The sequence below is a fragment of the Mytilus galloprovincialis genome, chromosome 3, assembly GCF_965363235.1.
Source record: "Mytilus galloprovincialis chromosome 3, xbMytGall1.hap1.1, whole genome shotgun sequence".
Classification (NCBI taxonomy): domain Eukaryota; kingdom Metazoa; phylum Mollusca; class Bivalvia; order Mytilida; family Mytilidae; genus Mytilus; species Mytilus galloprovincialis.
The window spans coordinates 7,482,111-7,507,345 of record NC_134840.1 but is presented as its reverse complement, the minus strand read 5'-3'; the positions used below and the strand labels follow the sequence as shown (position 1 = coordinate 7,507,345).

At 31.2% G+C, this 25,235-nt stretch overlaps 1 protein-coding gene and 1 long non-coding RNA gene across 2 annotated transcripts; one reads left to right on the top strand and one right to left on the bottom strand.

Annotated features, from left to right (window-relative positions):
- Positions 1-1,257: 1,257 nt before the first annotated feature.
- On the bottom strand, positions 1,258-25,180 carry LOC143067084 (ras-related GTP-binding protein A-like). The gene is made up of 9 exons (XM_076240114.1): positions 25,069-25,180; positions 20,163-20,262; positions 19,003-19,069; positions 18,237-18,459; positions 17,857-17,952; positions 17,303-17,425; positions 15,885-16,092; positions 14,595-14,688; positions 1,258-1,917 (listed from the first exon to the last, which is right to left on the bottom strand). The coding sequence occupies exons 1-9, from the start codon at positions 25,078-25,080 to the stop codon at positions 1,890-1,892; spliced, it is 951 nt and encodes a 316-aa protein (XP_076096229.1). The 5' UTR covers positions 25,081-25,180; the 3' UTR covers positions 1,258-1,889.
- On the top strand, positions 5,242-12,987 carry LOC143067086 (uncharacterized). The gene is made up of 2 exons (XR_012975839.1): positions 5,242-5,328; positions 12,273-12,987. It is a non-coding gene; the product is annotated as an uncharacterized LOC143067086 (long non-coding RNA).
- Positions 25,181-25,235: the final 55 nt, after the last annotated feature.

The window sequence follows — 25,235 nt, the reverse complement described above, 5'->3', positions numbered from 1 at the left end:
GATCCAAGAAAATAAGGTCAAGGTCATATAAACCTAACAAGAAATACATGTAGGTACACCTTAATATCATTCAATACAGTTCATCTATTGCAGATCATGCTTATAATTTCTAAGAAACAGACTTAAAAAAAAATTTGATCAATGAACCATGAAAATGAGGTCATGGTAAAATGAACCATGACAGGCAGACATGTACACCTTACAATCCTTCCATACAACAAATATAGTTGACCTATTACTTATAGTTTAAGAAAAACAGACCAAAACCCAAAAACTTTAAACACTGAGCAATGAACTGAAAATGAGGTCAAGGTCAAATAAAATCTGTAAGACTGACCTGTACATTATAAAATTATTTCCATACCCAAAATATAGTTGACCTATTGCATATAGTATTAGAAAAAAAAGACCAAAATTCAAAACTTTTTTAAAACCTCCACCACTGAACCATGAAAATAAGGTCAAGGTCAGATGACACTGCCAGTTGGGCATGTAAATCTTACAATCATTCCTTACACCAAATATAGTAGACCTATACAGTATATGAACAGACCAAAACACTGAAACCACTGAACCATGAAAATGCGGTCAAGGTCAGATGACATCTGCCAGTTGGTTATGTACACCTTACAATCCTTCCATACACCAAATGTAGTAGACCAGTTGCTTATAGTATCTGAGATATAGACTTGCCCACAAAACCTTAACCTTGTTCACTGATCCATGAAATGAGGTCGAGATCAAGTGAAAACTGTCTGAGGACCTTGCAAGGTACGCACATATCAGATATAGTTATTATATTACTCATAAGAGTACTTAAAATCTTTTTTTCAAGTAGTCACTGAACCATGAAAATTAGGCCAAGGACAATGGACAGTCGAAACTTCATAACATAAGGCATCTATATACAAAGTATGAAGGATTCAAGTTTTCTACCCTCCAAAATATTTAGCTTTTAAGAAGATGGCTATTCCACAGCTGCCACCAGATCAGATTGCTGTTCAGTGTGAGCAAAGACTTTGTGTTGAAGGCTGTACTTTGACCTATAATGGTTTACTTTTACAAATTGTGACTTGGATGGAGAGTTGTCTCATTGGCACTCATACCACATCTTCTTATATCTATCTATACACCAGTGGCTGATCCAGGGGAAGTGTTCCAGGGGCTGAAACACCCACTTTGTTTTTTACAATCAATGCATTTGAATGGGGACTTATGGTTGGAACAATGGATGAAAATGATGATAATACATTGAAGTTATTTGGTAATATTTAATGCTTCCATTGCAATCAAATGAAAAGTTATACATATGCCTCACCTCCCTAGACATGTCAACTTATTCTGGAATCTTACACAAAATTGTATTTATGACCATAGAAAGACCATTTTATGTATTTCAATTAGACTAACAGATTTTGGCCCAGCTTAAAATTGATTTGAATGGAATTATATTAAGGCAAATCATATGATTTGTAATGCAATGTATTTTATTTTTTAAGCCAAATAAGATACTGTATGCAAAGTCTTTCTCCAAGTAAATAAGAAACATAAAACAAATATACTTCATTTCAACTTAGGTGGATAGTTGTCTCATTGGCAATCATAGATGATACCATATTTCCTTATTTTTATTGACATTATGTAAAATGAAATCTTCTATTTCATCATTTATACAGAATATAACATATTAATTCACTCATTTCAAATAAAGAAACAATTTAAGTTATTATCAGTCCACATCTGGTCCCTTGAAGATACTGTCTTCTGGCTTCACTTTATCTTCTGTGCTAATCGATGTGGTATAATAATAATTCCTTCTTTTTGGAGTGTCCTGGTATAATTTATTGTATCCTATTCTAGAAGTGCATCCCTTCTTTTACTGTTTGTCACTATTCTGCTTGCATATGACTGCTTATACTGAAACACAAAATACTTATTTAAAATAAGAAGTATTATTATTTTTTTAGACTTCAAGATTGATATAATAATTGACTGAGAAAGTCTTGCATACTTTTGTGGAATTAAACCATTACTCCATTATTATTCGAGGGATATTTAAGTGAACAATGAGTTCAAAAGTTCATTGAAGAACATATTTTCAATAGGCCTGTATACAGATTTTAGCAAAGCCTCAAAATTAAATATTAAACAGATATATCATGTTAAGGAGGGGTATTTGCGAAAAATACCAGTCGCGAGCCGTAAGGCGAGGGAAATTCATTCTCAAGACTGGTATTTTTCGCAAATACCCATCAAGAACATGCTATATCTGTTTAATTACACCGAATGTTAACGTTCAAAAACGCATTGATGATCGTGACCTTACAAGCGTCCAGTCGGATAGAGTATTTTTTGGCAAATACCACGTCAGAGAGGGTAAAAAAGGCATATCCTTTTTGCATATACCCTGGCGGCGTTAAAAATGAACGACATTCATTTGATAACAGTAAATTGGTGAAAAATACACTGGCTATCAACCAATCAAAACCAAGAATTCTTACATAAGGTGTAATTAAAATGAAAATACAATATTATTCTAACAACGAAAATAAATTATTCACAGTAGGTAAGTGTCTACAGTTGATAAAGTCTGAGGATTTGGGCAATTTATATAGTTGCTTCAGTTCAAGTATTCTATTTCAAATAATTTCCAACTATTAGTAACAGTCAGCCAATAACAAAAACAAAAAAAAAACAAAACTAATTGTCTTGGTATTATAAACAATATTTTTATCATTAAAATTTTTCAGTATAACTATCTACTCCCATGGGCTCTGTAAATTAAATAACCACCCTACAATCTCTTTGAGGAGTCTATAGGTGTAATGTTGCAAGTTAAAACTGTAAGCCCCAATAGAACATACATTTTTTTGGGAAGTTAACTCTGGCTGCAACCACCCATCTAGAAAACTGTTTTGTCTAGGGATTCAATATTAAACTTGGCACCTTTTGATAGCATATCATTTTGAATTGTAGTGGTCAAGTTTTTCCTGAAGCTTTTAGGTCCAAAACATGCATCAAATCATACTTTTTGTTTTACTTGCCATTCAAGGGTTATAAATAGATCCATTTAAGATCAAAATTAGACCTTGGGTAAATATTGCATGAAATGCAATCATAACCATATGTTACTGAATTGATATCTTAATCTTCCAAGGGTTATCACTCCCTTTTTGATACACAAAATAGAGTGCATTGATCACAACATTCTATACATCCTATCCATAAACATTTTCAGAAATTTATCAATGTAATATATGTTTAGATCTTCAAGTCACAAAATGATGTTACACCTGTCATGAAAATTACATATCTTTTGCAAGGTGCAGGAATCTAATATCTGTTCTAAAAAATTTAATGATGTCATTGTTAAAGTCATCTTTTAAAAATTAAAGTTATCTCCCATTATCCAGAATTGTAGTTCAATTAACTACAACCAATGCTTTATAAAATGCAATATTTAATTTAAATTCCCACTACCTTTCAGTTCTTACAAGCACTTTGATTGATAAAAAAAAGATTAAAGTTTTTTTATTGTGTTGAATATACATTAACCATTTGTAACTAGAAGTTAAGCCAGAACCAATCAATCAATGTAATGAAACATCCAATAGACCATGATATGAAAATATTGGGTGGTCAAGTATTTTAAAAAGTAAAAGCACACCCTTTACTTTGATTGCCAAATTAATTCTTATTTAGTTTCAATTTCAACTCTCTGTCAAGGTGTGCTTAAACATTCTTTTGCAATGGGCTAATAACATCTGTGCCATTGATTTTATAATTAAAGTTATATGGCTTGCTACTGACCCCATATGGATCCAAAGAGTTTGATAAATTCCATTTTTACTTTACCTCTATGGGTCCTTAAGGGGTCAGTCGTTAACTGCATGCAGAATTTATCGCAATGGACTTTCCTTCCAAGTGTTGTATAAAAATAGTAGGAGTGTCATCGTGAATCCTCTATGAAATCTACTGACCCCATATGGATCCATAGGGGTCACCACGTGTTAATTTAAACCAATCACAATGTCACTCATTCAGACTACGCGAATGAATTTTATTTTTACAGGACATTCGGTCTGGTAAGCATCCTAGCTTTACCAGACCGAATGAAATTTTACCAGACCAATTTTTTTTTACATCTAATTGTATATTATCCGACAAAAAACAACAAACATATGACTTTGTTGTGCCGGCCTACTCCTCACCAAAATGCACAAATTAAAACAAAATGATGTAACAAGAGGGGATATTGTTATGAAAGTTGTGCACAATTGCTTGAATGCATTTCAGTGAAGAGTAATGTCCCATTTTATTGGATTTTGACAATGTTTGTGAACTAAACATAATTTAGAGTTTCTGTATAAAATATTATTTTTTGTTTCTTCTTTCTTTTTCATATATCTTTTGGTTTTCAATTCTTGTGGTTATATTTCATAGCTAAATTTTGTGATCTGCTTGGATTTTTATTCATTTATTGTATTTAAATCGGCAAACCCGGAATTATCCTTATCCGTTCCCAGAATCTGATCCGGTTTTATTTGCATTTCCGGTTGTGCCAATGATGGCATCCATTGTTGTTTTTGACAGTCAGATATGTTTTTACCCGGATTTACACATTACTGGTTGTCGATGTTCGGCATAAAGCTAGCGGTTGAACAAAATAAACATCGCTGTGATGAATAATAAAGATGAAAATGAATTTGAGATCGTTTGGCAATTTTGCTAGAATGTTCCATGAAAAAAAAACACCGGACATTCGGACCGGAATTCAACAAAATTTTACCAGACCGATCCATTATTCACCGGATTTGTCCGACGGTCCGACGTATTTCGTGTAGTCTGCTCATTTACTCAAGGTGTAATAAAAGGCACAATCAATTACTTTTAAATAATTCTGAATCAAATTATCATGCATAAGCCCAGTAAAATCTTTTTTTTTTTTTTAACTTTAAATATTTTATTTCACTACTGGTTGTGAACAATGTCCCTTAGCGCTACAACAATGACGCTAAGGTTCCTCCCTGTGTTGTTAATTGCTAATGAAACCAGGGGATTTGATTAGCAAAATATATCTTATATTTATATCTTGTGTTAGTTGCATTTTACAAAGTATTCATACGAGCACACAATACATATATATTATTCAGTGATCCTATATATAAACAATCATATAAGAAAGTAATAAAAAGAAGAACACCAGATAACCGGATTTTTGCCCATCATTTGTTTTGATTATATAAAACTAAATTAACTGAAAGTAGAATGATCAAGAATGATCAAGCATGGTTGACCTCATGGCTTGACAAAAAATTTCATGAAATGGTGAGTAATTTATTACAGTCGTCAAGTCACTTATCAAATGTGTAAATTTTTAAACTTATATTAATCGAATATTTCAGGTAAGTAAGAATGAAGTATTTCGAAGAGATCAAAGAAGGAGCTATTGACCCCTGACCTTGATTGATTTGTAAATTATTAATTGATTGATTCTTTGTTATTTAAATACTGTAGTATTTATATAAGGTCTAATTCTCATAAAAAATAAATATAATCAAAGTTTTGATATTTTCCTATGAAATTTTCTCAAAAATAGACTATCTGGATGATATAACATTTGTGTTTCAATTTCATTTTTTAGAACTGACAACATGTTCACAAAGGAGTAGGTCCGGTAAGGACCGATTTTGGCCTCAAATTTCAAGTTTATCTTACGAAAGATTTTGACCACTTTTTAAACACTTAAGTGTCTATTTCATTTGAATCAATTAATTTATGTGAAAGATTTTAACTGATATAGTCATTAAAAACAACCCGATTCAAGCTCAAATATGCAAAATCTACCAAATATGCCAAAAAATGTCACTTTTCAGATGATTTTTGTCAAAAATGAAAGTGGCCGCATCCGTGTTCATCCACAACCTTTATATATGTTATGTATTATCATAAAATACAACTTACATTTCAATATTAAGGATGAACACGAATGCGGCCACTTTCGTTTCACACGAAAACTGTCTAAAATTTAACTAAAATGCTAGAATTGTGAAGATTTCAGTAATTTAGCATGACTTAATGGTGCTAGTACCCGATATATGTGCATTGTATTGTCAAAAACAGCCCATATTTATGTAGCAGAAGCATTCTACTGTCCAATAAATAACTAAAAGTTTACATTTTAAGAATTTTGTAAAACTGCTATATTTTGGGGCCAAAAAGGGGTCTTACTGAACCTACTCCTTTAGTTCTCTTTTCTGATAAATAAAAACATTTATAAATCACAAAACAAATCATTGTTATGACATGATTAAGTGTATTATATTCAATATCTTCAATTTTATATCCAAGTACAAGATTTTTAAGACAGAAGACATGTTTATCTATATTAAAATACATAAATATGTCATGAATTATTGACCAATAATTTTTTACCCATTTACATTCAAAGAAAAAATGATTATAGTTATCACATTTGGAACAAATCCCACAATTTGGATTATCAGATATTTTCCAACGATACAAATTATGATTAATTGCTGTAATATTATGCATTAATTTCCATCTGAACATTTTCATTCTATTATCTTTTAACCAGTTGCTTCGCAGGGCGCAGCATTATACGACCGCAGAGGTTGAACCCTGAACGGTTGGGGCAAGTATGGACACAACATTCAAGCTGGATTCAGCTCTAAATTTGGATTGTGATTAAATAGTTGACACAGCATAGGTTTCTGACACAGAATGAATGTGGTCTAATGAACTTAAACAAAAAATTTTGCCTTTGAGCAATTCACTATGCTGTTGAATATTAATCCTCTCAAAAAAATGTTTGAAGAAATTTTCTTTTTATTTATGAAATCTGAAATGAAAAAAATTGACCCCCCAATTTTTTTTTCACATCCCCCTTTCCCTTATTTCAAAACTGATCTCAATTCAAATTTCTAATGAAGTTTGCAACAATAACTGCTCATTTAAATACATCATAAAATATTAAAATGTAAAAAAAGTGCTTGTTATTACTAAATGGTAAAGATTGTTTTAATCTATCAGTTGGTAGTAAAAGTGAATATACATTGTATATTGTATAAAACAATGATTTAAGTTGATTCAACTACTATTCTGGTCAAAGAAAGATAACTCCAATTGAAATCCAATTGGAATTTCTTGCTATTGCACAATATTGTGCAATTAGATATTTCTTGCTATTGTGCAATACTGTGCAATTGAAAATATTTGCTATTGCACAATACTGTGCAATTGAAGATTTCTTGCTATTGCACAATACTGTGCAATTGAAGATTTCTTGCTATTGCTGAATACTGTGCAATTGAAAATTTCTTGTTATTGCACAATACTTAATATAATAATTTTGGATCCTGATTTGGACCAACTTGAAAACTGGGCCCATAATCAAAAATCTAAGTACATGTTTAGATTCAGCATATTAAAGAGGCCCAAGAATTCAATTTTTGTTAAAATCAAACTTAGTTTAATTTTGGACCCTTTGGACTTTAATGTAGACCAATTTTAAAACGGGACCAACAATTAAGAATCTACATACACAGTTAGATTTGGCATATCAAAGAACCCCAATTATTCAATTTTTGATGAAATCAAACAAAGTTTAATTTTGGACCCCGATTTCGACCAACTTGAAAACTGGGCCAATAATCAAAAATCTAAGTACATTTTTAGATTCAGCATATCAAAGAACCCCAAGGATTCAATTTTTGTTAAAATCAAACTAAGTTTAATTTTGGACCCTTTGGACCTTAATGTAGACCAATTTGAAAACGGGATCAAAAATTAAGAATCTACATACACAGTTAGATTCGGCATATCAAAGAACCCCAATTATTCAATTTTTGATGAAATCAAACAAAGTTTAATTTTGGACCCTTTGGGCCCTTTATTCCTAAACTGTTGGGACCAAAACTCCCAAAATCAATACCAACCTTCCTTTTATGGTCATAAACCTGGTGTTTAAATTTCATACATTTCTATTTACTTATACTAAAGTTATGGTGCGAAAACCAAGAAAAATGCTTATTTGGGTCCCTTTTTGGACCCTAATTCCTAAACTGTTGGGACCTCAACTCCCAAAATCAATACCAACCTTCCTTTTGTGGTCATAAACATTGTGTTTAAATTTCATTGATTTCTATTTACTTAAACTAAAGTTATTGTGCGAAAACCAAGAATAATGCTTATTTGGGCCCTTTTTTGGCCCCTAATTCCTAAACTGTTGGAACCAAAACTCCCAAAATCAATCCCAACCTTTCTTTTGTGGTCATAAACTTTGTGTCAAAATTTCATAGATTTCTATTAACTTAAACTAAAGTTATAGTGCGAAAACCAAGAAAATGCTTATTTGGGCCCTTTTTGGCCCCTAATTCCTAAAATGTTGGGACCAAAACTCCCAAAATCAATACCAACCTTCCTTTTGTGGTCATAAACCTTGTGTTAAAATTTCATAGATTTCTATTCAGTTTTACTAAAGTTAGAGTGCGAAAACTAAAAGTATTCGGACGACGACGACGACGCCGACGTGATAGCAATATACGACGAAAAATTTTTCAAATTTTGCAGTCGTATAAAAAATAGAATGTAAAAGTAAGGTTCTTCTTTATAAAATAAATAACGTTATCAAAAGTGAAATGATTTTTCCATACATAGAATCCTACTGGGAGCTCTTTATTAGATTTAATTAAAATATTATATATTTCTTTGAATGAAATTTTGTCCAGATTGTAATACAATCCATGGCTATTCATCTTTATATCTTGTTGAAAATTAATTTTAGTATTTGTAGATGTTTTACTCTTTAATTTTTCTTTCCAAGATTTGGGTATAGCTTTACGTAACATACATGTTTCTGCTATCAAATTTTGTTTCCTTTTAAGTTTGTTTAAAAAATTTTGAGAAATTTCTCCTTTATCGTCGATTATGTCATTAATAAAAATTATATCTTCATCTATCCAGTGTTTAAAGTGCAAACTTTTGCCTTGATTCTTAATATATTGATTTCCCCATATAACTTGTTTCCTGATATCTAAAAAGTTCTCAGGGTTTTTTGTCTTCCCGCCACCATTTTTAATCCAGCATTTTAAGATTTCTAAGTAAAAAGTAGGCAGGTTTTTTTATGTTTTCTAATGATTTATGAGAACCCAGATTCATTTTAAATATGAGGTTTTTAGCCCCAAACTCACTGAAATAGTAGGTTGGAATAATTTTCCAGTTTGCCCAAGTTTCATCTGTAAGTCTTTTAACCCAATTTATTTTCATTGCTTCAATGTAAGAATCTAGATCTGTCATTTTTAACCCCCCTTCTAAATAATTTTTTCTTAGCACTGAGCGTTTAACTTTCTCACTACCACCCTCCCATAAAAAATTATATGTCATCTTCTTAAACTTAGATATAGTTTCTTTGCACAGATTTATTAGTGATGCAATATATGTTATATTAGGTATAACAAGTGTTTTGATGATAGTGATTTTACCAATCATGCTAATTTTTCTTTTTTTCCAATCATTAATTATTTTTTTCTGATTTTTCCAACTGTTTTTCTGTATTAAGTTTTTGACATTCTTTCTTATCATATCCAAAATAAATACCAAGACTTTTTACGTTATGTTTCCAATTAATGTTTTCGAATTTGTCCTTGCAGTGTTTAAGTTTACCTAGCCATATACCTTCTGTTTTGTTTCTATTGAGTTTGAGTCCAGAAAGCGATCCAAAGGTTTCAATTATATTAAGTGCATGCTTTATTTCATTTTTAGATTTTTAAAAAAGAGTTGTGTCATCTGCTAATTGTGAAATTTTTAGACTATGAGTTTTTTTTATCAATTTTGATTTGTATTCCTTTTATATCATTAGAGTCTCTTATTCTGCAAGCAAGTAATTCAACTGATAAAACAAACAATAAAGCGCTTAAAGGACATCCTTGTCGAATACCGCGCTCAATGTTAAAGGTTTCTGAAATCCACCCGTTATTTAAAATACATCCTTTTATGTCATAATATAGGGTTTTAACCCACTTCTGAAATGATTCATTAAACCCAAATTTCTTTAATGATTCCAACATAAAATCCCATTCCAGTGAATCAAATGCTTTAGGAAAGTCGATAAATAATATAGCTCCTTCAATATTAAAATTTTCAGAGTAATCTATAATGTCTTGAATTTGACGCACATTGAATCCTATATAGCGATTTTTTATGTATCCATTTTGGTCTCTATGGATTATTAATGGTAAGATTTTTTTAAGTCTTTGTGCTAAAGTATATGTTATTAATTTCACATCTATATTTAATAAAGTTATTGGACGGTAGTTATCCAGGGACAAAGGGTCATTTTTCTTATAAATTAGTGATATAATCCCAATCTTTTGGGTATTAGATAAAGATTCTTTATCATAACAAGTATTAGAGACTTTCAAAACTATGTTCTTAAGTTTTGGCCAAAATTGTCTGTAAAACTCTACAGTTAGACCGTCCTTCCCAGGTGTTTTATTTAGTTTCATTTTAAAAATGGAGGATGTTAACTCTTCTAATGTTAATTTACCATCTACCTGTTTACTTTCAGAAGTTGTCAAAGAATGATTTATGTTCGTACCCTCAATATATGATTTTAAGATTTCAGTATCAGGGTTAGAGCTTTTACATAGGACTTTGTAATACTCTTTACTCATATTAAGAATTTCACTTTGATCTACAGTTACCTCCCCATTTTGGGACAATAACTTATTAATAGATTTTTTTGATTGCCTGTGTTTTTCTAAAGATAAAAAGAATTTTGTATTTTTTTCACCTTCCTCAACCCATTTAATTCTTGACCTAATTTGGGCCCCTTTCGCCTTTAATGAGTATATATGGTCTAGTTCATTTTCTAATTGTTTAATTTCATTAAAAAGAATATTATTTGTGTCTGTAGGTAATGTATCTAACCTTTCGTTTAAAGTTTTAATTTCGCTTTCCAAAACATTGATTTTATTTTTTCTTTCTTTGGCTTTCGATTTACAATATTTAATTGTAGTGTCTCTGGTATCAATTTTGAACAAGTCCCACTGAGTAAGAAGATTTTCATTATTAAATTTATTCTCATACTTATCAATCAATTTATTTATTATTTCTTGATATTGAAAGTCGGCTAATATACTATTATTCATTTTAAAGTAACCCTTTCCTCGATTACTTGAATAAATATCTAATTTTAAAGAAATAGCTTGGTGGTCTGTACTTGAAATTTGAGCTGGTCTGATGTCAGCTGATACTGCCAGCATGCGTACTTGTGAACTTATTATAAAAAAGTCAATCCTACTTGCCTCATTCATTTTGTAGATTTTTTTCTTTTCCAAGTGTATTGTTTTTTGGTTTTATTTAATAGCCTCCAAATGTCTATCAGTTTATTTGTTTTAATTACCTGTTTAAGATTATTTACTGGCTTTTTAAACTTTTTATGAAGATTTTTATTTTTTGTATCTATACTAGATAGAAGGTCATTCATATCTCCTCCTACAATTAATGCACCAAGACTGTGCTCTTCAATTAAACCTTGTACTTTTTTAAAGAATGTGTTCCTTGCGTGAACTTCATTTGGTGCATACAAGTTTAATAAAGTAAATATCTTATCTTGAATTTCCAAATTAATTAAAATTATTCTTCCTTCATTGTCACAAAATTCATTTATTAGTTTAAAATCAAGTGTTTTGCTTATAAAGAAAGAAACACCTCTCGAATTTGTTTTGCCTAGACTGTGGTGGTGTTTTCCATGAAACTCATTATTAATTTTCGTTATAATATCTTTTGAGAAATGGGTTTCTTGTGCCATTAAAATGTCACACTTTTGTTGTTGAAACCATGTGTATAGTCTAAAGCGTTTTTCTTTCTTTGCTAACCCTTGACAATTTAATGAACAAATATGAAGATTTTTAATGTTCATAGTAGTTAGTTGTATTTGTTGTTATAGGAAACAGTTCTAAAAATCCATTTAAATGCCAACAGAAGTTTTTGCTTATCGAGTTTCTGTTTGGTCGTGACCCAGATATACACCAGGTTATTTATAGATCTATATATAGCATTGATAAAGTTTAAATCTATTTTTAGTTTCATTACTGACTTTCCGAAAATCTCTCTTAATAGGTAATTGAAATGTACCGGATTTAGAAAGTTTTGAAGTGTAATTATTTTGATGTTAAAATTGACACTTACGTTATTTATATAAAATATTCTACCTTCTACCTCATAAAAAACTTTCTTTTCTTTTTCAGATTCAACATCAAAGGTTGATGTGTTGACCTTGTATGAGTTAACAACTACCTGAACTATTTTTACAGTCAACATGTGCATGATATGGAATGTAAACAAATGAATAATTCTAGGATTTTTTATATTGAAACATCATATACAGGATTTACATTGCAATATAGTGTGGATACATCATTATATAGTGAAATTGATATTCCAACTGATTTTAACCATTTATGGAAATTTATAAATTGACCTACTAGATGAATGGACTTTGACAGTATATCAATCACAAACTTAGAACTATAAAATTGAATTAGTTTACTGCCTATCTGCGATCCATATAAGTGAATTATATTGAACATATCAACAAAATCTTTTAAAGTGATTCTGATGCTTTTACAGTTCATGAATGCAGTACCAGTTTCAAGCGACTTATAAAGTGTTTGTTTCCGATAGAGTTTTTGTCTCTTTATTCAAAAGATTGTGTTTACATTCTAAACAGTCTTCATATAGACTTTTATCTGTGTTTGAAATATTTACCATATTTTTAAATAACTCTTTACATGTACTTGTATTTAAATTTTTCTTCTTTGAATGTATTCTATCTGTTATATAGACATCACACTCACAAATTATGTTTATGTTAAAATTATAGACACAGTCTATAGTTACAAGAAAAAGTAAACAAAAATATATATACAATTTGAATAAAATTAAAAACATATTTTATAGAAAGTGTTTTGTTTTTTTGATATTTTATTTAGAGGAATTAAGATTTATTTTTTTTCACAGGTTCCTCTCTTGCATGCAGCTCATCAGTAGGGGTAGTTGCATTTTGTTTGTTGCGTGTTCTTGTCTCATTGTTGGGTTTTTGTGAAGGTGTTCGAAAAGCTTCCTTTAAGAAGTGATCCATACTTTGCTGATCGCTAGAAGAGCGGTGTTGTTTGTCTTTTTTGGTTTTTTGTCATTTAGCTTTTCTAACCTGCCTCTTTTCGTCTGTAGAATTTGTATCAGATGCTTTCGGATTTTCTTTTGATTGATTGTTTTGATTGTTACTGTCTTGTTTCTCTACTGTTTCACTTACAACATGTATTTGTTTGTTGAATGTAAATCTGTTTTTTGATTTTCGACAAATCTGGTGACAGGGATTTATTATAATTTCCGTTTTCCTGATGACTAGATTTGTTGTCGGAATCAGAATCTGAATCTGATTGGCTGTCTTCACTGGAGGAGACGGTATCAGCATTACAGTATTGGGCTGTATGGCCGGATTTTCCACAAGTTTGACACAGCCAGTCATTCGGACAAGTAGTGCAGTAATTAGATTTATGTCCACTGCCTCCACAAGTTCTGCATACCCAGTCATTTGGACACTCAAAAAGCTTATGCCCCTCTTGCAGACATTTGTTGCATTTGACTGTTTTCTGAGTGTCTTCTTGGCCTTTGTGGAGAACTATAGCTCTATATTTACCAATTAGAAGAGTTTTTGGTAATGGTGTGGGGATGGGATCACAGATAGCAAAGTGATCACCGGTCTGACAGTTTGTTAGACGCCCATCAACTCTTAACCTCTCCCTATTTATTTTGTGAACAATGCAGTTCTTCTCTTCTAATGCTCTCTGGATTTGACCATCATCCGCTGAGCAGGGTATATTTTTTACTCTCACCCAAATGTTTGATGGATTTTCATTATTAGCTACCATAGGATTTCTAGTATATGTTTGAATAAGCTTCTTTCGAATTACAATACCATTGGTAAGCATTTTTTCCCTGTCCTCATGATTATCAAAATATAACCTCCACATCCCCCTCACTCTTTGTAAACCCTTTAAGTGACTGGGGTCTACAAGGCATTCAACTGCTTTATATAGTTCGACGTGCGTGAGATATTGTTCTCGTGTGGGCTTACTAGAGCCAAATAAATCATCTTCCATTATGAAAATGGGTTTTACGTCACTTACTGACTGATCTTTTGAAGATGTATCGTCGGAAGAGGCTATTTCAGCATACGTTTTAGTCTGGGTTTTTGGAATTGTCCCTCCGTCCGCCATATTGTATAACAACAATCAGCAAAACTACACTGTTTTTACAATAAATAACTTCAATATGCACCTCAATTTGCACTCAACACTAGGAGAAATGTCTAATGAAGTCACATGAGATCAAAATTTAAAGAATTGCTACTTATAATATCAATATTTCTTTTGTTTTTCGAGGAGCTCTGGCCTACCGTGGTTATGGCAAGGGCGCGTTCGAATATTCCCAGTTCGAAGAAGCCCAGTAAAATCAGTTATTTTAAATGCAATATCAATTAATAACTCTAATGTTGTAAGTTTTCTCACCTTGCTCCAATGGTATGATGTCCAGGTTCTGATCTCTCTAACTTCTCAAAATGTTTTCTAGCATTTTTAATGTTGATTAAAGTTGCTGCTGAAGCTGAAATTGTCATAATACATTGTACATCATAAGTCTTTTGCATAAATTTTCATCAGGGATTCAAATTAGACTCAACTAGATCATACTGATCTTTATAGATCTGACAAAAATTGTAGGTATGATAACACAGATAAACCAATATGATCAAACCAGTGGTGGAATGATTTGTGTTAATGATGTCAAAACATAATTTAGTCTTCCATTGAGGTATATATGGTTGTGAACACAAAAGAATTATTTAAGTACAATAGAGTTGCATTACACCATTCCAGAATTAAGTATTTTTTACTAATCTAAAATAGTTAAATGATAATGAAATAGAGAATGGAAATGGGAATGTATCAAAGAGACAACAATCTGAACAAAGAGTAACAGCTGAAGGCTACTAATGTCTACTGTCTCAAAAGTTACAAATTTCCAAAACTTCAATATGACATCTTTCATAAATTAAAGCAAATATATATGAAGTTAAACTTTTAATAACCTAAGGTCACAAAAAGGACTTGCATATTTTTTTTAATCATTTTAAATTGAAGTGCATATTTTTTTGTCAGTAACACTGACTTCCTAATTTTTCAGTCTGGGACTACTACATGACTATTGGCCTTAGTTACAAATGTGAGAATTTGTGTAAAATACCAATACCATGATAACTTCTATGGAATTACTGGAAAATTGGATTTTTTCCTATTTGAAATTATAAAAGATAATTTACATGTAATCAAGATAAAAGTAATTAGATTCTCATGACTAAGACATGATAAAAACATCTGTTCTTTTTTGCATATTGGAATGAAAAGAACAGTTCAAAATGTTGGAATAGACAGAAGACATCAAGTCTAAGTCAAAAATCTAATATAGTAGTAGGGAGATCAATGGAATAATATTGAGAATGGAGATGGAGAAAATGTCAAGAGACAACAACCCAACCAAATAGCAGACAACAGCCTAAGGCCACCAATGGGTCTTCAACGCTGTGAGAAAATCCCACATCTGGAGGAGGTCCTCAGTTGGCCCCTAAATAAATTGTGTACTTAAGTCTATAGCTAGTGCAGTAAAAATTTCACACTAAACTCCAAAACATATAAATGAACTAAAATTAAAAAAAAACATACAATACATGCATTTGTCATTTCCTTGCTTTAGTTAAAATTGCATATTATGGTATAGATCTTTCCCTGTATAATAAAACTTACGTATTGTGGTATCTGACATGACCACCATAATATAGGTATTTGAGGTAAACAGATCTATGTATGCTGAGAAACAGGAGTTTCTAACTTCCATGCTCTGAAATGTTGCTGCTAGCTTACTACAGCTTAGTTTGAACTGTTTGATTATGTTACTAATCTTTTCAAATCTATGGACATCACTATGTGGTTTTCTTTCACAGTGGGAAATCACCTATAGAAAAATATATCAAAAGAAAAGAAATCTAGTATAGAAGGAAGTTATTCTGGAATATTATACCAGATAACTTCATATGAAACAATCGTAATCTACAACAATAGTTACATTTGTTCTTCAAACATAATACTAATTGAAGTAAAAAAAGAAATCAAAGTATATTAAACGAGTCTTCAAATTTACTTTGTATGTGTTAAATATTTAGATAGATCAAATATTGATAAATTCATCAATTCAATGGAAATGTTAACAGTCATACAGGACTTGAGCTGTCTCAATAAGTTTCTATCATTTAATAGGGGGGTTCATGACGTCACATCTACTGTTAATGGTGATGACATCTATTTATTTAGATGTATTTTATTGTCTATAGATATAAGAAGATGTGGTATGAGTGCCAATGAGACAACTCTCCATCCAAGTTGTTGTGATTGTATACTGTTGTTTAAGAAATAATTATTTCGATTCTAAAAAGACAAATACAGTATTTTTATAGGTCGAAGTGTACGAAATTACCTTAAAAATGTTTGGTTGTTACCGTTTCCTCCTCGAGGAGTCTGTGCATTGCATTTATATTTGATCAGTTTAAAAACTACGAGCAGGGTAAATATATGTTGTTTCATACAAAAATATAATAAAAGTTTCTGTTAGCTGCTTAAATGTATTTATTTTGAAGGAAAACGATGGAAATAACGTTAATGTAAACAGTAAGTTCGTGCGCATGTATCCAACATATTTTGTGCTCATTAGACCACAGCTTTGTTTACAAAGCGTAATATAGACGTCATATTAGAATTGCCTTTTGATCATTTTTTGTTTTTCTTTCACCATAGTATTGTCTTCCTTTTCCACTATCCCTTTCGTACCTTTTGCATCTCTTTTTACAAACAAGAAAATCTAACTTATATACAAGAGGTACACAGTCATATACATGAAATGCAATATTTCTCCTGTATTTCTATGTAAATATCATGTACTTTGCACCTTGTCAGATGTAATTTCTAAGTGCCATATCTCTTTGCAATGTTTGGATTGTCTGTTTTTCAAATAGCCCTTAGTTTATAGTATTTCACATATATACTCTATTCACAAAAAACAAAGTTTGTAAAAATAGCTGTGTTAATGTGTGTGGGTAACAGAACATCACTCACCAGAAACATAGATGTCTTAATGTGAGTTACACAACTTGAGTCATATTATTACTCACCAGAAAAGTAGCCCTTTCAAAGAGTAGGACTTCATCAGCATCAATGATGTTAGCAAAATTAGCCAACATACTCTCTAACTGTTGTACATTTGGTATTAACTGATAAACAATGTTAGACCAAGCCTGAAATACAAAGTGGAATGTTACAGTTATTCAACACTACAGAGAGAGTTCTCACAAGTCACGACTTAAACCATCATTTCCCATGGAAAAATAATTCAGAGATTAAAGTTATGGAATTTTGGTCAGGTCAAACTATGTTTTTTTTACTTACATTTCCTCTGTTATGAAAGAAAAGAGAAACAGTTAGGTCTATAAGGCTATATAAACTATTGATTGGCTATATCTTTCTTCATTCATAAATATAAAGCTTTATACATATATATATTCTCGACCAGAAACTGTCACAGATAATTAAACTTTCCAACTATGATAAAAATTAGTTACACTTAGGTGATATTGTAAGCTGTGTTTAACTGAAATGTCTATCTTTGTGGAATCATTCATATTTGTAGAAGATGAGTGAGTTAAGAGTGCAACATATATAAATAAACCTTGTATAATGTTTCATCCCATATAGAAGTGGCAAAGCATGTACAGTTCAGAGGTTTTGATAATCTTTTTAAATCTTCTTCTCTTTCTTTAAATACCTGCAAAATAATCAAGCCTATTAACAGATGTTCATACTAAAAGTGATATGATAATCTCTGAAAATAAATAAGATAAATCTAAATTCTTTTTAATTACATCAAATACATAAATTCACTGAAAAAAAAAAGTGTGTTACGTCACATGGTCAGTTTCTACAAAATAAATACTTAGCCACGGAAGTATTTATTAACTTGAATATCCTGTGGGCAGCCGTGAAAGTATTTATAACCTTTAATATACTGTGGACCGCCACAGAAGTATTTATAATCTATCATTTGCTTACCAAGTCTCTCTGATCATCTTGTACTAAGTCCATTTTGTGTACAAGACAGAAGACTTTGGCCTCTGGTGAGTTCTGTAAGATAGCCTCTAAACATGACTGATAGTAATGCATGTCCTTCTCAAGCTCGTGGCTTTCTACATCAAACACATAAATTAATACTTCTACATTTCTGAATATATTGTCTCTTTGACTAGCAAAATAATTCTCCATGAAAGCCTCTTGTCTAAAAAATAAAATAAAATTAGACTTTAAAATTAACACCAATAACATGGTTGCATGTATCACTACAGTCAAAGTTTTGGGACAGGTTGATCTTGGTGTATGTTCTTAATAATAAGTTAAGACAATCCAGCTACTGTCAATAAAACACTGCTGATGTGTATGTTCATCTGGTCTGAACTGTACCAGTATCATAAATCCATCCTTCTTCAATTAAATCAAGTAAACAAAGCAATATAACAAAATAGTGAATCATGAATAAGAGGAACAAGATAAAAGATTTCTTTTTCTTTTCAGGAATACATATATATTACATCAACATCAAAACAGACTTGTATTAGATCCACTTCATATGGTCTCTGCTTGAAGGCAAATCTCATTGGCAATCATACCACATCATGTATCAAAAGTTTGAGGGAAAACTGAAACTGAACTGCTACCATATCTACTGTATTGATTACACTCAAGGGCATTATAATGACATTTGAATCACTCTCTGTATCAAGAATGACATGGATTAAACCACAAACTTGTTAAGATAACTTACCCACCACAGTCCCATAAGTTCAATACCAAGTTACCTAGGAATCTGACGTGTGAATGCTCAACATCAACTGTAATAAGAATTAAATTAATGACTGAAGTTTTCTATAGTATACTGTAAATTCAGAAATTATTGCATGCATTTATCATTTTTTTTATTATTGCGATTTTGTCATTTTAGATTAGAATGCGATTTAAATTTTTGCGATATTGACATGATTGAGAAAAACCTTGTTTAATTCATATAAAAAATTTCAAAATGTGAGTATTAATTATTGCGATTATGAGCCTGTCGCATTTTCCAAATGATAAAATCATCACAATAATTTTTGAATTAACAGTATATATGTTGAACACTTACTGACATGACTAGTCATGATTACTTTTATATTGTAAATATTAGTCTGACATCGATCTTATTTCAACAATGATATTTGATCAGCAATCTTTAGTCCTAAGTCCTTAATAAACAAGAAGGAGTGGTAAATAAGTGAGATAATACAAGTTTTGTATTGTGATTTTCGTTGTCATTGGTTGTGTGGGCTCAACATATTTTATTCATTGAAACTGCATAACAATTATTGCAGACTTTCATGACTGGTTCCCTGTAGGAACCTGCATACCAAACATCACTGACTTTCATGACTGATTACCTGTAAAATTCTACATACCATATATCACTGACTTTCTAGTTTCCTGTATTACTCTTTGTAGTATGAGGCAAGCATTAAATGGTAATATATGACAAAGTCTGTATAATTATTTTCTTTATATTTGGTAATTAGATATATACAAAATTGTGTTAAATCATATGCCTTACAACATGGCAGTCTCTGTCAAGAGGGTACCGTAATGCACAAATGTTTAAATTATTTTGTCAGTGTATAGATTTTTCTATTGTTATAAGGATTTAGTCTTCTGGTAGTTTATATATGATGCACATTCATTTGTCTGCTAAAATCAGTCTGTTGGTTTTTTGTTTGAATTTTTTATGTTTGGGCCTTTTATAGATGGCTATATGCTATGAGTTTTGCTCCTTGTTGATGGCCACTGGGTAACATAAGTTTCTTAAATCAATACCAATCATACCACATCTCCATCTTTTAAGTATAATGACACTTTTATTTTACAAAGACTACATATGAATGGCATACTCATACTTACTAGTTGCACCAAGTCGCCTTGTGTCACGGGCAATGTAATTGGCAAAGATGATGGATCTCATGCTTGTCTTGCCAGATCCACTCTTGCCCATCAATAAAACCTGCAGAAAAAGAAAAATCAAGATCACATTCTAACTCCTTAACCAAATCAAAATGTCATTTGACAAGATTAGAAATAATTTCAATATATATACATTGTATGTATGTATCAAGCTTTTTTCTGTAAACTAGTCAATCCAGAGGTTTTCTGGATCCAAAGAATAATGCATATATATATCATGTATATAACAAAAGTAATTTTTCTTGCATTTCATGCAATTACAATAATTTTGTATACTGTGAGTACTTATATTGTAACAGCTGGATTGATTTACAGTACTGTATATATGTTTATTCCATATTAGTATTATTTTAGTAGGTTTCTCTATATGAATTGGATTTTGAATAAAAAAGCATATTCACGTGAGAAAGTGTTATTCACCGCGCTAAACGTCACGCGCTTTTACATGCAACGTTATGGTAAAATGTTTCATGTAAAAAAAAAAGGTATATGTTTGTCATTAGATATATTTCTTCTCTCAGACTATGGAATAAAACAATTACTGTCTTTTGTTTCGGTAAATATGGGGTTTTATTGACTTTTGAAAAACTGATATTCACTTCGGCCGTCGGCCTCAGTGAATATCATTTTTTCAAAAGTCAATAAAACCGCATATTTACCTCATCAAAAGACAGTAATTGTATATTATTCCTTATTGGTATTATTTTAGTAGGTTTCTCTATATAAATTGGATTTTGAATAAAAAAGCATATTCACCTGAGAAAGTGTTATTCACCGTGCTAAACGTCACGTGCTTTTACATGCAACGTTATGGTAAAATGTTTCATGTACAATTTGTTTTGGTATATGTTTGTAATTAAATGCATTTTCTTCTCTCGGAATAAGGAATAAAACAATTACTGTCTTTTGTTTCGATAAATATGGGGTTTAATTGACTTTTGAAAAACTGATATTCACTTCGGCCGTCGGCCTCAGTGAATATCATTTTTTCAAAAGTCAATAAAACCGCATATTTACCTCATCAAAAGACAGTAATTGTATAATGTTACATTGTGACTGGTTTAAGTCCTGTATTTTCCAAAATATTCCAACACAAAACAACCAAATTAATTGTTTTGTCATGCTCTAATTGCATAATTTGCTGTTATAATTCATCACCTATCTAGTGAGAATCTGTTAAAATCACTTGTTTGTACCATGTCTATATTTGGTATGTCAAATTTTAACCTGTTGCTCTCCAACATGGTGATTAAGGGCAATAACTCAATCTTTAACATGTTTAATTCTGTCAATGGAAAACTACCTGTATGCAAAATTCTTATCAGGTATATGTTCTGCTTTTTTAATGTAAAATTTACATTTTGTACATCAAACAATTTTGTACATTTTATATAATTGTGCATTAGTAGTCTCATACGTTTGTGAACATAAATAAAGAAGATAGAGCAAAGAACTAACACATTATCATTCTGGTGATTAATTGAAAGGTATTTTTCCTTTTCTAAATTTGAACTCATCAATGATGTATGTCCCTTCTAATCAAAAGTATACACTGTATTGAAGAGGAAGACGGTGTGAGCATAGATTTTAGTTTTTAAGTTTATCAACCTTTTTGATTTAAAAAAAACAACAATTTGCATACTAAAGCAATTTTAGATATTGTTTGGTAAGACAGTCAGTTTTGAAATGCAATTGAATTTATTTTTTTAGCATTTTCATTAAGTACTGCTAATGTTTTAATATCCTCATGGGGGTTTCAGTGCTTGACCAACATCTTTAACAGGGTATGAAATTAGCAGGGGCCCACAGGCCAATGGCCCCTAAAATTTGGTGTGGGCTACTTAAATTTCTGATTTTCTTGTACATGTTGTATAGGACTATATATGATCATGATGATGGCTACACAATTTAAGCTGTGGGCTACCATTGCCAAAGTCTTAAGTTCTAACCCTGTTTAAGGGTCACTATCATTGCTTCATTTTTGTGTGCACAATTTTTTACTCTAGAAATAGCCACGATAATGATATGTCTTCTATTTTCTTATGGTATACTGTTTCGATAATACACTTAAATTATTTTAGCATAACAATTAATAAGTCACCTTAACAAAGTTTTACATTTGTAATTTTGGGGCCATTGATGAATCCATTCAGTGACCTACTGTTGTTAATTTCTGTGTTATTTGGTCTCTTGTGGAGAGTTGTCTCATTGGCAATCATACCATATTTTCTTTTTTATATTAACCCTGCCACATTCATGGAGCTGTGAATTTTGTTCCGAAACTTATTTCACATTTGGTTAAAATAATTAGTTCCAGAACAAATTTTACAGAGCTGGAACATATTCCATTGTATTCTCTGTGATATATTTGTTCCGAAACTTATTTCACATTTGGTAAAAAAATTAGTTCCAGAACAAATTTTGAAGTGCTGGAACATATTCTCTGTGATATAAATTCTGGTGGAACATAATTCATATGAATATTTTTCCAGCGGAACAAATGTCACACCGGAACAAATTTTTTGTTACATATACCTTTATACCTTTATCTTCGGGTCGTTACATAAGCCAAAGGCTTCTGCTGACCCCTCATCTTAGATTGTGGTATATGATTTCTCATCTCATCATAATATATTTATAAATGTATATAATATATTAAACTTATCAAAAATACTTATTTAGGTGTGCGCAGTTGAAACACTTAACACGAACATATGAATTTATTTGGGTTCCAATTTTCACATTTAATGCAGACTTAAAATTATTCAGAGTCTTTGCCGTCACCGTTAAATCTGACAGGTTATTCCACTGATCCACTATGTGCCTGTCCCAGGTCAAGAGCCTGTAATCCAGTAGTACTAGTAGTTGTCGTTTGTTGCTGTATTACATATGTGTTTTTCATTATTTTTTTTGTACATAAAGGTAAAAGCCAGAATTGGTATCTACAACCTGGGAACTGTATACCTAACGGGAAATGAATCTGATACACTTTTCAGTGTAAAATTGAAAAAATCTCGGACTCCCCGAGACTTTCCGAGATTTATGGATTTTGGTAGCGTCTGACTGGAAAACTATTGCAACTGCTCAATAAATAAACCACATAACTCTATAATCGTAAATAAATACAAGTTTTATCATTTAGAAGATATATTTTGTCATATAAAATTACTAAAATAAGTTTGATTTATTTGATGTGAAGTGTTTTATAATAGTTTGGGAATTTGTAAATCATTGCGGCCATATCGCGGCAATGGCCGCCATTTTTTTATTACCTTGTTTGCATTCTGCACAGTTCTGTGATGAACTGCTTGCAATTTTAACAAATTTGAAGTGACAGAATACAAGTTTGATACACTAGCATCACTATAAAACTAGTTTGAATGACATTTTATTGATATTATCAGAAATTTTTAGGATAATAGTGAATCCGTTTTAAACACATGTCTGTTTCCGTATTGTATCATTATTTACGATGGCACGACAATAAAATCGACTACAATCAGGTAGTGTCAAGTCCCGTAAATATATATGTTCCTGCTTTAACGTACTCATACAGAAAAATTAGGCCAGTTTTCTCATTTGAATTTGACGATGTAATATGGGCTTTGCTCACTGTTGAAGGCCGTATCCAGGTGTAATGATAAGTCGTTATCCTAAGGCTATTTTTTTCTTATTTTTTCTGTACACTTAGCTTTCATTTTTTATTACCATGCATTGTCAAGCTTGGTAACTCATAATTATTTGTCAGTAACTAAATGTACGATGCTGTCCCATACTGAACCTTCTGACCTTGTTTGTTTACATTTAAATTTCAATGGCGTCAAAATCACGTGATGTCAATTCGTTCTACCCAATCAAATTGTTCTACTGTCAATTAGGGGATTTTCCAGTCTACGGCAATTACGTTATTTCTTTGTGGGATATTGCTTCAAAATAGTTTGCAATAATTTTGGGTTTTATTTAACAGGAAAACTCTTTTTTTTTTGCCATCCCTTTTGACATCAATGGAATTCTGTATGAATATTTATCTACAGTCATGATGGTCAGAATATCGATCTTTTTATAATGAATAAAAAGAAAATTCTATGAAAAATAAATGTAAATTATTTTTCATTAACCTACTCTATATTCCTGTATAAAATTATGGCATGGGCATCGTTTTTTCAATTAGTTTTCCTTTCATTTTGGTTGGGCTTTTTTCGCGGGAAAATCGCGAAAGACGTAAGGAGCATGTCATTTTAAAATTCCTAAAAATACGATTTGCTTGACCTGTATTGCCTGCCACAAGATTGATGACGCTGAATGGAATGTACACAAAGCAATAGAGGCCGGAAGTGGGATTTTGTGAAGTTCTAGAATGTTTTTAGACATTCGGAAGTCGGGATTGAAACGGGCATTAGAAATTTGGCATTTTTTAGCAATAATTGAGAACAACAATGAAAACTTACCTTAAGAAATGTTTTTTTATTCAAAAGTGCAGAAAAAACGTATTCTACATTGTTTTTCTACGCCGGAAGTAGCGTAGTGACGTCAATGCGGAGTTTCCCCGTGTGTTAAGTTCAAACACAAATACCTAACGAACTGACAAGATGAACGATTTTAGACTACGGTAGGATACATTGACCTATAGTTGTTAATTTTTGTGTCATTTGGTCTCTTGTGAAAAATTGTTTCATAATAATTTGACAATCACACCAAAATTATCTTCTTATTTATAACACTTTGCCTCTTTGGTTTAATTTGTCCTAGTTTGTATCCATTTCATGTTAAGATAATCTTTAACAGTCATAAAATTGACAGGTTGTTCTACTGTTTAGCAATAAAAATCTGTGACTGTTATATTAACCTTTTTCTTCATGATTTTTGTTTCCGTATGAAGACCAACAAATTTCACATCAACTTGTCTGCCATTTTGTTATCACATGATCAAATCACATGAGATAAATTCAAAGAAGGAAAAGGTGGATGTAGCAGAAAGGGTCTGACAGAACAATACACTAAAATAAAGTAGTC

Excerpts from the sequence above, each read along its gene's own strand:
- LOC143067084 (XM_076240114.1), bottom strand. Across the intron at positions 17,426-17,856 it reads GGGATGAAACATTATACAAG|GCTTGGTCTAACATTGTTTA; the intron begins GTTTATTTATAT and ends TTTGTATTTCAG. Across the intron at positions 16,093-17,302 it reads TTGAAAGGGCTACTTTTCTG|GTGATTTCCCACTGTGAAAG; the intron begins GTGAGTAATAAT and ends ATTTTTCTATAG.